We start from the raw sequence: 12,970 nt of genomic DNA, 5'->3' as shown, positions 1-12,970 counted from the left end.
TAATTTGGGTATTTAGGTGATTTTTGTCATTACTTCCCTAGGCCACATTTCTGCAGATTCAGTGCTGCTCAGTTTGTCTTGTAGAGAACTTCAGCACAACACAAAAGACCTGTGAGAAATTGTCTGCCCAAGTGCAAGATCTGAAGCAAATAATCCTAGGTATTTTTTTTGCATCAGGAGATTGAGGTGCAGTAGCCTTCTGAGGCCTTCTGAGACAAAACCATGACTGGTTAGAAGCTTTTGATAATAATAGGCAATTAAATTGGTAAATCTGAATTTCTCGCTGTGCTGTTGCAAAGGAGGCAATATTAGTATTCTTTTTAAAATTCAGATCTGCATCTGAAGGAAAGGAACAGCACTTCATGTGCCAAAAGCTACTTCTAGATTACATCCATGAAATCAGAAACATAAAACTAGATAAGACCAAAAGTGTAGGTGCCAAGTCCTGTCATTCTGTGCTTTGTGAATGGAAATTGAGTCTGTGGAACTTTCTGCAAGGCCAGGTCTCACTTAGAGGCACCAAAGAGCACCTCTCAGTTGAGTTGTGAAGGGTCAGTCAATCCTGCAGAAGCTGTTAAATTGCCGTGGGTGTCCAGAAATGTTGCATCACCCAGGTGTGACGGGACTATGTATTTCTGTAAAACAACATTTAGCTCCTAGGACAGCGCAGTATGCCCCTCCTGAATCCCAGCTAACTCACCAAAAACTTCAAGTCATTCACAGACTTTGATGGCTCCTGACTTGTGAGGGAATTTCACCAATAATCAGCATCCTCAGAACTGTTTGTCTTTCAGGTCACCACCACATGCATATCTGTATTGTCACAGGGGTCTTGAGCTAGAGCTGCACCTTTGAATATTGAACATAAACTAATTTCTTACTGTCTCCATCATCTGTTAATTGTGCCCTGACAACCATTCTTGCACTGTATTTACATTTCAGCCACAATTCAAAAACGCTTGAAGAAAGAGAAGAAGGCAAAGAGAAAATTGCAGGAAGCTTTGGAATTTGAATCCAAGAGAAGAGAACAAGTGGAACAGGCTCTGAAACAGGCCACATCAGGTGACGGTCTCAGGATGTTAAATGGTAATGTCTTAGTTGGCCTTTCAGAGTCAGCTTAAAATGATGTTTGATTGAGTGAGGAAAAAAAAAAATCAGATGATGCACAGAGCAAATTTCAGAATAAACCCCCACAATTCTTTCCTGAAATAATAAAAATCTATTTCAGGCTATGTGCTCTGGGTCGAGAATTAAAAAAATAAATAAGTCTGCAACTAGAGAAACAGACAGGGCAGTTTACACAGAGATGACAAGAAATGCTGAATATATTACAGAGAAATCTGTTACAGTGCCAGCTAAGACAATGTGAAATTTGGTTCCTGTAAGGTTCTGTGAACTCTTCTCTCCCAGCAGATTCATTTTTAGAACTGCTGAGCTTCATTTCAAAAGCCGTTTGGCTGAAGTTTGCTCAGCCTCAGGACCTATTAAGTTTGTTAAATATGTATCAGCTTTCAGAGCTGACTGGGTTTTGAACACTTCCCAAATATTCTTGTGAAACAAAAGCAAATCAGTTCATCTCCTAAACAGTGATTAAGTTCTGGCTACCAGGAGGGTTTGCCTTTTGTGCTTCAGATGATTCTGGCCAAACTTTAGAGCTTTGGTTTGAACATTTAAGATTGAACCTAGCTGAGATTTAATTCATTTCATGTTCTGCTGCTAAGGTTTAGTCTGTGCATCCCTACCTGGAGTCTCTGCAGAGGCTCAGGAATCAGAGTGATGTTCAGTCCCTGCTGCATTCAGGTGTCCTGTGGTGTGTTAATTTGTGCTGTCTGCTTTGGTCACTGCTAGAGACTGCAGAGTGCAAAAACTGCCTGACTGCTGAGCAAAAATAATTAATTTGGCTTGTCTGGAGTTCTCAGCTGTGAGAGCTGCCCACACTGTTGCCTAAAGCCAGGGCAAGGCTGTGTGTGTGCCCTGGCACAGCAGTGCTCTGCAGGAGATAGGAGCTGTGATTTATCTGGGGCACCCAAGGCACATAAACTCTGTGAGTATGAGAGCAGCATCTCTCAGAGGTTTCTCTCATCTGCTGTTCATAGCCCTGCACATCCTGGAAGCAGGACTGGCTGGTGTTCCTGGAGCACTGGCAGTGCCCAGGGGGATCCAGGTGTGGATTCACAGCTGCAGCCACACTGGGGTGGGGCACAGTGACCAGGGACAGTGGGTGGCCAGAGGCAGCAAAAAACCTTCTCCACTCCTCCACTGGATCAGACAAATGCCCAGACTGGATCCCACGGACAGAAGCAGCACCTTGAGAGGAATGTCAGAAAAAGCCTAAAATGCTGATGTGCTGCAAGGTCACTCCCTAGGGTGCTGCAGGGAAGCACCTGCTGCTCACACACCAGCCAGCAGCACCCAGCAGTTCTGGAAGCCACAAATCCAGAGGTACCAACCTTCCAGCAGTGTGATTAACACACCTTTACATCTGCTGGTGTGGGCCTGGCTGCAGCAGTTTGATTTGCAGGCACACTCAGGTAGTCATATATATGTTAGTGCCTGCAAGAAGCTGATATTTACATGCTAATCTGATTGCACATGCAAATCAGGTAGCTCATTAGCATCTTAATCCACAATTTAATTGCAGGTACAATTTTATGACAACAAAATGTGAAGGGCTATTCTGAGTATTTTTAATTTAAGTCTGACAGTCTGTCTCATTTAACAGATGCTGTTATTAGTTACAGATGACTTTGTCATTTTTAGTATATACAACGTGTACTCTGAAGGATTTGAGAAGAAAGAACCTTTTTAGATTGATAGGTCAGTGCCCTGCACTTGCCTACTCAGGAATCTGAGTAAGGGAAACCCTGCAGAATAGCAGTCACTTGTAATTTTGTAAGAAAAAAAATGTATATGTGAAAATACTGCTTTTTTATCACATATACATTTATAGAGCTATATATGCACACATGACATGTGTTTAACTTACACATTTATTGCTGAGCTATTGCTCTCCTGTAAGGACTGTACTTCTCAGGGTTGCCCTGCTTTCACTCAGGGCTCAGTTACTGCAGGGTCACCAGCAAAGCATCACCTCTGTGACAGATCCTGACACTCAGCTGAAGGGATCCGTAAAAGCAACAGTGCAGTTATTCCCTGTTTGAGAAAGTCCAGAACAGGCTTTTGCACAGAAAAACCCCAAACTGTATACACAGCTTCCTTTCAGGTGTGGGTTTTTCCTTCCTGTAATTTCTAAGGGCTGTGTGATAAGGGAAGCAGATGTTTCTCCAGGATTTGAGGTGCCATGGATTCAAATCACATCCCCTTCATGCTAATCCTTGTTGGCACAAGGTGGATCGTGGCATCTGTTCCTGTAACACCCTGGGGTGTTGGAGCCCCCGCCCCCACCCCAAGGACTGTGCAGACACAGGGATCACCAACATGAAATTAAACAGGTCCAGAGTGAGTGTCATGAGACTCCTTCTCAACTTGGAAAAAAAAAAAAAAAGAGCACAGTCCTCTTTGGAAAGCTCTTCTCAGAGATCTGGAAATACTTCACATAATATGACAGCTGTAATTTGGGTTTGGGTGGTAACACATGCTCACACATCCCGAGCTGAGGCTGGAAATGCAATTTGCACAGTTCTTATCTGTAACATGCACTCGCACAAACTGATACACACACCCCAAAACTGTTGCCTGAAACTGGCTATATTCTTCAACTCTGTAATTTGGAGGTACTTGGCTATATACAAGAGTCAATGTAGTTTAATATTATCACAGTTTAATTTCAACTTTTATTTTTCATGTGTCAGATGCCCTCATTCTCCAAGAAGATTTTGCAGACATATTAATACCACGTGTTGGTTATTATCTGACCGTCAGACAAATGTGAAGCACGTTAAAAATAATTCACTGTGAGACCAGTAATGTTTGCACATTTTGGAAACAATTTACTACTGAAAATTCTATGAGGACCAAATGTTTTATGCAAGACCATGTTAACTTGGAGAGCACCCTTGTTTGCTATAAATATTTTTCTAAAGATGCCTGAGAGAGGGTCAAAGGGGAATGAATTAATCTTCAGTCTCCCATCTTTCAGATGCTGGAATCCCAGATATGGAAATAGAACACAACGGAACCCAACATGACAGTGCAGCCATGCAAGGTGCAGTATGTACCACAGCTCCTCACTTGTGTGCTTGTCATTAAAAATTAGGTTAAATCATTGTTATGTCTGTTTTCATGATTTAAGATAAATGTAAATTACAGAACTTCAGTTTGTTTTCCTGTTTGATACAGAAAACCTTTGTAAGAGCAAAGATCAGGAATTAACCTTACAAGATCAGAAATTAACTTTAAGTAGAGGTGCTATTTAGCTGAGGTGATTTAGAGGTGCTATTTGTTTTAAAACTGATATTTATCTACCAAGACATATGCCCTTAGTTCAAAAGGGGTTTTACATATGATTTGTCATTTGAAATATTTTACCTCTGGTCTTTACCTACCTATCAAGATCGCAGATGTTTTCAAAAAATGCATGAACTGTAAATGAAAAAGAGCCATGTTCACATTATGGGCAGCTATCTGGTGCTACTTTTCCTTCACTGTGTGGCTGTGTGTAAGTGCAGCAGCTCCAGGTATGGTCTGAGTGCTTCCCAAAGAGCAGGAAATGAGTTCTGGCTGCAGGTCTGGGACGTGAGGAGTTCTAAAATCCTCCTGTGGGGGAGCTGGGGCACAGGGATATTCCCAAGGGATAGTCCTATTCCTCTTGGAAGCCTCTTTGAGCCGCACAGAAAATCCACAGTCAACTGTGATAAAATCTGCTCTGAGCAATTTGAACATTGAAATTCTCTGATGAAAGTCCAACTTGTAGAGTTTTTATCCCATCAGTCCTGTGCCATGTTCATTCCAGACAATTCAGTTCTGTGCTGGCAGCCTGGAGAAAGCTGCCTCTTCCACAGAACTGCTGCTTCTTAGAGCAATCCCAGCCTTTCCCCTGCTTCATGGAATGGTAATGTGCAGAAATCCCCTGTGCTGAGGTAACTGCAGGCAGTTTGTGCAGACAGGAGAGGGGCTGCAGTGCACTCAGAGACACAAACCTCACTTGAGCATTTCTCTTCAGCTGGGGAAGGTTTGACTTGCATACCTCTGGTATGCATCTGTCGTCCATCTGTCATCCTTACAGAAAAGCTTTCAAATATTTTTACTGCTGTCTCTTCTTGTGATTTTAGATTCATATGCTCTGTATTACAGAGAAGGAGAATCACAGCTTTATTGTAATGCAGATATATACATCTGACATATGTGTGTGTATATATATGTGCACATATAATGAGAGCTGTGCTCTAAATATTGCAATTGGAAAATTGCTGCTGCCAGAAATAGTCAAAATATTGGATGAGCATTTGGGACGCATGTATTTAAATTCAATGAGTAAAATGTTCCTTGCATTTCTGATCTGTTCATGGTACCTGCTGCGAGGAGTGCTCAGTGCTCTTCCAAACAGCTCTGAGAGTCAAAGGTGCATCTGGGCAGACTCCTGGTAAAGAAGAGAAAGGTAATTTCAGTTTTCAGTTGAAGAAAAACCTTGACACTTGGCTCAAATGTGTCTTTACATCAAAAATGATCACAAATACTGTGAGGAAAGTGATGCACAGCCACTTGCAATGACCATTTACTTGCCTGAAGGAATCAAGAGAAGTTTCTTATGTTACCTGCAGTTTATTAATACACAAAAGCCTTGTGATTTTTGCCATTTTTATTTCATGTTGAGTTTTTTCAGTTTTCGTTTTAATTTGATTCCGACTACATCATCCCTTTGGTTGTGAGAGGATTTGGCTCAGGAAGTCTTTATTAAGCATGGCCAAAGGGAGAGCTGGATATTCCCTGTGTTCAGTATCCCTGGGCTCAGAGGGAGCAGGACATGGCCTGAGCAGCCGGAGCTGCAGCCTTGTCCCTGTCCCTGTCCCTCCCATTCCTTTCCCTTTTCAGCCCTGCTGGCTCTGACCCCCCTGGCATGGTAATCCTGCTGGTGTGGAGATATGAGCTGAGCCACTTGGTCACTAAACAGTCTCAGCTGATAAAAAGCTTTCTGGAGAGCTCTCTGTGGAGCTTGTTTAGATTTCAAAGTGTTCCTGTCCTGTAGCACCATCTCTTTCATTTTTATTTATGCTGATACTGTAATAACTTTTTATTCCCTTTCCCTTTGATAACCATTCGTGTCCCTGACAGCTCCTATTGCTGCTGCAGCTCTGACAGTTCGAGCACACTCCCTCACTGCCCCTGTCATTTGCTGCCTTTGTTTTTTGGGCCCTGGGAGGAGGAAGGGGCAAAACACATGTCCCTAATACAAAGCTGTTTCCAGGCTTCCAAAATCTCTGTGAGTTGCTCAGAAAAAAAGCTTTAGCATCAATACAGAGCTTTCTTTTTCTGTTGTCAATAGCTCTGCTGGACAGAAATCTATCATTCACACAGTGCTTTTCCTTTGAAATTCAATTAGTTCCACTGCCAGTATCTCCTTAAGAGGGTTTAAAGGAAAATTACAGAACTACTGCACAGCCACCTTTCACAGTGATTAAGTCATATCATATTTTATGCTCATTTCTTAAAATGATTTTATTAACACAAGCTGTTCATGTACTGCGTTTCTGATCTGCATTATAAATCTTTTCCATTTAGTTGACTCATTTTCCCTCTGCTTTGTATATTAATTGAACAGAAATTTCATGCAGATGAGACTTAAAACTTTTTTGAACTTTACAGTCTAATGCTTTCCATCTTCCATATCCCAGATGTAGTTCAGAGCTGGAGCTGGGAGGATTCTAGCTGGCAGAGGAGATCAGAGCAGGTGATGAGCACTCAGACACCCTCCTGCTCCTCCTTCCACCACTCACTCCTGGGCCAGCACCACAGTGCATCAACCATTTTATCAGCCAATCTCCCTTCCACATAAAATAAACATACTGGGTGTCATTAAGTGCACCTTCAGATCAATGATTTTTGCAAATGACATTCAAGTACCATTCGAGTAGTGCATTTTTGCTGATAAAAGCAAATTAAATTAGCACAACTACAAGTGTGCTGATAAAAACTAAAACTGAACAGCAGCACCATTAGCTAACAAAGTAATATTTTCTCTTTACTGCTTTCTGCCATTTAGTTATTATCCTATTGGAAATCTAATTATAATCCTTTTACTCCCTAGTCAAACTTCACAGTTTTTGCAAGCTTAGCACTGACAAGTGATTTCATTACATTTGATTGCCCGCGCCCAGATTGACTTAACTTCACTCCGAGACCTAAAAGCCCTCTCAGTTTCTCAGATTCCCTGTTTGCACATTACAGCAACAGCTCCTTTAATTAATTAGCATGAACAGCAGTAACATGAACTGCTGAACAGAAAATAACATCATTTTATGATCGCAGGGAGACTTCTCCTTTTGCATGTTTATACCTTAGTTAACTTTTGTATTACAATATTTCATTGTTAGGGGATAGTGGAACAATCAGCAAAGCAATGTTAGCTTAAAATCTTAAAAAGTAGATGTTACAGTAATACTTGATAACAACAATTTACAAAAAAATAAAATTTCAGGAAGGAGGCTGCAGCATAGGCAGGCAGGCTTTCCTGAGGTGAAGATGTACTTCGCTGTGCCTGCAACAGGAGGGTGACCCAGGGCTGCTGCTGCTTTTGTTTGTGACATAACCTGGCAGAGATTTGGCACAAAAACTCTGGGGTTACCCTGAATAACATTTTATTTTTATCTAACACGTGAGTAACATTTGACAAATATTTATTTGTCAAAGATGAGGGACTGGTGTAGTTTGGAATGCATTTTGGGGTTTATGATGGACTGGACTTCAGTTCATTGGTGTTTTGATCAAACCAGAGAGTTCTCAAATCCAAGCTGCTTTATCTGAGTCTTAGGCCTGTTGTTCTTCCTCCTGCCCAAGCTGTGTTCTCTCCCTAGAGCGTGTCCTGCTCTGGAGGCTGTGAATTATTAAACCCCTGGTAGCTGCCTCGTGCTGTGTCACTGCAGAGTTCCCAGAAAAGCTCTCTCAAAGCTCCTGTGCAGTTCCCAGACTGTCACTCCATGGCCACACGGCCACGTGCAGCTCAGAGCTACCCCACAGGGACTCACCAGCAACTGGCTTTTCAGGGACTCACTGGAAATCCTGGCCTTAGTTCAAGTTTTTTTAACTCTCTTAACATGGATGAGGATATACTTGACAGGGTCAAGTCAGCTGCCTTACACACAAAATAAGAGGGGAAGAAACTCCTACCCAGCAGCTTTGTGGATGAGCAGCCCTGCAGGGTCAGGCACCACAATCCTGAGGGAAGGAAAGGTTTTGGTACCAATCCCAAGGGATGCCCTGGGCTCAGCCAGCTCGAGATACCAGAGAGGGCACCTCTGATATCATATCTGCGCCTCTGCAGGGTGGAGAGAGGCCATAGGAAAGTGGGACAGGTGAAAACAAACCAACCCTTATTGGTACTGCTGCTCACAGAACCAGCATTTATTGACCACGTTCTTTCTGGGTCAGGACGGAGCTGAGCCCTGCTCTCTCACTGCTCAGTTTGAAGAATATTTGCATATAAAAGAGAAGTTTTGCTGGACAAACAATAATCAGGCAAAGAAGTAATTTTTACTTGTCATTCAGCTGAATGATCAGCCCAGATCCATCTTCTTTTCATGGCAGTGAAGGGATCCTTTGCTGAGTCTTGGTCATTGCTCTGGTCCTTACCCCCAGGCAGGCCTGGATTCATTCCCCTTCCAGGCAGGCAGCACTCCTGTCTGCCAAGGGCTGTAGGGAAAGAGGCGTTTTTTGAGGGATGTGGTCCTTTGGAGAAGCAAACTGGTTTTGTCTGATTTTTTTCTTTGTACAAAGTAAGACACTGGTTCAAACTAATTAGCCCCAGCTTTGCAAGTTAATTTGTTGTTACAGCATTGCATTTCCCATGTGTTGCTTCCTCCAAAGCTGAGCTTGGCTCTGATCTAACTGAGGTGCTGTTTACCCAGCCTGAGAAGGGTGGAGAGCTCATCTCCTGTGCAGTTGGACACTTGTTTTGTTTTAAAGTAGTTTAGGGAAATAAAGCTAAATTCCTAATTTAAACCAGAGATCTTACAAACAAAGGATTCAGAAAATACTGAGTTGTGAAATAAGCCGGGGGGAAAAAAATTAAACATGATTAAATATGGAGATGATGAACCAGAGATCTTACAAAGTATTCAGAGATGTGGAATAAAAAAAAAAAAAAAATTAAACATGAATAAATATGGAGATGATTATTATTGCCTTTGGATTTGTCCTTTATGCATCCATTAAAACTTTAGAAGAAAAAGATAAAGGATGATACTGTGGCTGAAAAGAGTGCAAGAGCTGCACCTACTCTGGGCTAACACCTCAGGGAAGAGAACGCTGTCCTGTGAGAAAATTCCAGATATTAACACAGACTCTGGCACACCAAGAAACGCAGAGATCTTTACTTGTCTTATACATTGTGAAGGGAGAAAAAAACCTGCTTTCTAAATGTCTTGCTTATTAAGCCAGTCATGCATTGCTCTGTAGGCTGTAAAGCAGTGTAACATGCACAGGGGGCTCATAAGCATATTTAGTGTTAGGGAATATCATTTATACAGTTTTTATATTGTCAGTATTACCCCTAGAGAATGAGATTAGGCTTTAAACTACTGTAAATCTACGCTTTTGCTCACCTTTGTATAATTTCGTTTTTTAATAGAATGAAGCCCACATAAATGAATATTTGATTAAGGGATAAACCTGATAAAAGAATACATTTATTGCACACAGATTTATTCAAATCTTTGCTATATAATACAGTAAAGTGCTATAAAATGGTCTGTAGCTTGCAGTCAGCTGCACTGAGGAGATGGTGAATATTCTCCAGAAAAGATTAATTTGACAACATCACATTGTCTTTCCTGTGTAAGTGGGGGCACAGCTGCTCCCGACACGTTAATTCCTCAGAGGTGATTGCTGTGTGACGTGGTTAATGCCATGAAATTCAGTTTATTGCACAGCAACAAAAAAAAAGTATTTTAATTTCTGGAGAATAATTGAGGGTGTTATAAAAAAGGAAATATTTAACTGTGCACTTTCTGTTCACTGATCAATGATGTCTCCTGGGTGGCTGCCCTGGGCTTGAGCTGTGGCATTTACTTTTCTCTCTTACGGGTGTTCCAGGTACCTCCATTGAACTTTCATTGAGAAACAAAGAGGACTGGAAGGAAATATGGAAACCTGTTCCAAAGTTTAGTCAGCCCACAGTACCTTCAATGTCCTCATCTTACCTTAATTTAAAAAATAATACTTAAAATTTAATAAGAACATAAAGAACAGCCTCCACTAGGAAGAAGCCATGTGCAGCTTCCTAATGATCATGGGAAAAAGGGAAAAAAAACCCCCAAACCACAAACAAACCCCACAGTGCTCAATCCTTGCATTTCTGCTGAACCCCCCAGGCTTTAGTAATTCCCCACCAGGTTTAAAACAAGAATTTTCATCAGCCAATGGCCTGAAACTAATTTTAGTTCTTTCTTTGGAGGCTCCCAAACATCCCTCTGGAATTGTTATGTCCCTGGCTCTTGTGATCTTTATTTGTGCTTACATCCAAAATACGTATTAAATCATCTCAGTTTGGAGAGTGTGAGCCTCCTTAAAACCACAAAACATTCAATTACTAATTAGCTGTTTCCTGTTCCTAATGAAGTGAACATGTCGGATTTGGATTAAAATTCAGCTACTGCTCTCCTCTGTTTATGGTTCCAGATGTTTTTGTTTTATCTAGGAGGTTACTTTGACAGCTACTGCTAAATGATAAATCACTCATATTATAGCTGAAATGCATTTTGAAATTGAAATGTGGCAAACTTGGAGATTGCTCCAAGGATCAGTGTCAGTTTGCAGGTCAATACTTGTTCGTTCCTTAGGAGTGCTCGGTATTGGCGTATGTAAAACAGTAATGGGAGAGATGTCAACATTATACAAAATGCTGCTCCATATTATCATTTTGCTATCATCTTCCAGATCAGTTCTTGCAGATTTAGCTGGGTGGATTCATGATTCATTGTATAATGAGCAGGAATATGGATTCTTGTTAGCTTCAGTTTCTGTGGGCATTTCAATATTTATTTTTTCTCTGGGCTTAAAGTTGCTTAATGTGAAAAATCACAGTTGATAGGTACTATAACTAGGAATATTTTTATGAAGTGATTTTCTGCTTCGTTCTCTAAATAAAGAAATAGAATTTTAAGAGAAATGTGGTGGTTTCTGAATGAAAGAACAGTTTTCCAAGAACAGATCCTGATTTACATTTTCTGAAAGCAGTGCAGTTTTAACACCCTGTTCCCTGGCAGGTTTTGTGCAGTGACAGGGGTGTGTGGTGAAGCTGGTGCCTTGTCCCTGGGTCTGTCCCAGGGAGGCAGCAATCCAGCATGGGCTGCCTTTGGGAGAAAAGGACTGTTTGATTAAAAAAAAATGCCTTATGGGAATAAAATCCAAATCAGAGTGTTTGCAGCCTGTCCTGAGCCATTGCTGGCAAACACCAGGGCAGGTGGTGGTGGGTCTTTGTCCTTTCTTGGGGACTTGGCCAGGTGTTGTCACCCAGTGCCTCCTTTTCCTACACAAAATGTGCCTGTGTGATGGACAGTTTAGTTCATATCGCTTTTAGATCTGCTCATTTGGCTTGAGGAAAAAAAAAAGATCCACAACCAAGTGAAGAACCCACTTAAGTGTCAGTTAATTATGAAATGTTCAACTGTGTAATTGACTTGTTTCTTTTTTTTTGTTTCCCTCCAGAAAACAGAACATACATCAAGCCGACCATTATGTACTGAAGGAACCACCTATTGCTGAAAAATGTATAATGACCACTATTTGAAGACTATCTAGTTCCTGAGAAATGTCCCTTCCAACCTTTGATGCCTTCAGTACTGTGTGAGGAACAGGATTTGTAGCATGAAACTTGAAGGACAATTTCAAGCAATTTACTGTTGCTGCATTGAAAACTGCCGTATTAAGAAATACTGAGACTTTTTACAAGCTTACCATACCAAACCAAGCCTGTCACAACAGATCATTTTTAGGTCCCTGGAGATAGAAAGGAGTTTTAGTATTTTTAAGCACATACATCAATTATTTCCCCTCCCCACCCTGCCCCAAAAAAGAACTTTTTTTTTCCTTAGGAGGTGGCTATTACAGAATAGCAATGGCACAATGAATTTAAGCCACAATGGTCCTCACTGGCTGTACATCATACAAGTCCAGTTTATCACTGAAACTGTTCAACATGGAGCTGTTTCGATTGTGTTTATAAATTAAGCTTTGTTTACTGAAGCAGATACTCGATATATATTACGTTTTAAAAAGAAATGTGTGTACATTTTTTAAAAGAACGATGTAAAAATTGTCCTTTCATTAGATGACCAATTCAAAAGTGTGAGCTAAACCCTAATAGCTGATGTAATATGAGGATTATAATTGATGCTTTTTTTTTAATGCTCAGTTCAGCTTGGCTTTTGGTCTTTTAAGATGGAAAAATGAATATGCAGTAGAGTGTTAGATAATGGAAACTTTTAAGTATGGTTTCTCTGTTGTACCATATTAAGTTAAAGTACACATTCTTTGTTAAAAATGTTCTTGCTAAAAATACAGTATTAAAAAGTTTTTTGTTTGACTTTGGAAATCTTTTAAGATTTTTTTTTGGACTGTGAATTCCCATAGTAACTGTACTAATGCAAACCAGTATTTTGCACTATTAAAAATACTTGAAGAAATGACTTAATAAAGAGGGTGGGTTGGTATTAAACATTTTCCTAATTATTGTATGCTCCAGATTCTGAACTTTGAAAACTGAAAACAGCTGAAAGCTTCCCTTCTCAAAACATGACACTGAAGGCTGGTTTGAGTCAGGTGGAATTAAGTGATCACCTGTTCCCTCTTTATTTTA

General features: G+C 40.8%; 1 protein-coding gene across 3 annotated transcripts in view; it reads left to right on the top strand.

Annotated features, from left to right (window-relative positions):
* The window catches only part of DACH2 (dachshund family transcription factor 2), a 247,595-nt gene extending 234,898 nt beyond the window's left edge, over positions 1-12,697 (top strand). For 2 of the 3 annotated variants that reach the window (XM_041485379.1, XM_041485378.1), the window contains exons 10-12: positions 943-1,086; positions 4,100-4,165; positions 11,821-12,697. In XM_041485379.1, the coding sequence (XP_041341313.1) occupies positions 943-1,086; positions 4,100-4,165; positions 11,821-11,858 (248 nt within the window). In that variant the 3' untranslated portion in view covers positions 11,859-12,697. The remainder of the gene's footprint in view (positions 1-942; positions 1,087-4,099; positions 4,166-11,820) is intronic. The other variant, XM_041485380.1, reaches the window with a different exon arrangement.
* The last annotated feature ends 273 nt before the right edge of the window (positions 12,698-12,970 follow it).

The sequence above is a fragment of the Pyrgilauda ruficollis genome, unplaced genomic scaffold (genome assembly GCF_017590135.1).
Source record: "Pyrgilauda ruficollis isolate IOZ18807 unplaced genomic scaffold, ASM1759013v1 scaffold7, whole genome shotgun sequence".
NCBI classification, from domain to species: Eukaryota; Metazoa; Chordata; class Aves; order Passeriformes; family Passeridae; genus Pyrgilauda; species Pyrgilauda ruficollis.
This window is presented reverse-complemented; position numbering and strand designations above follow the sequence as displayed.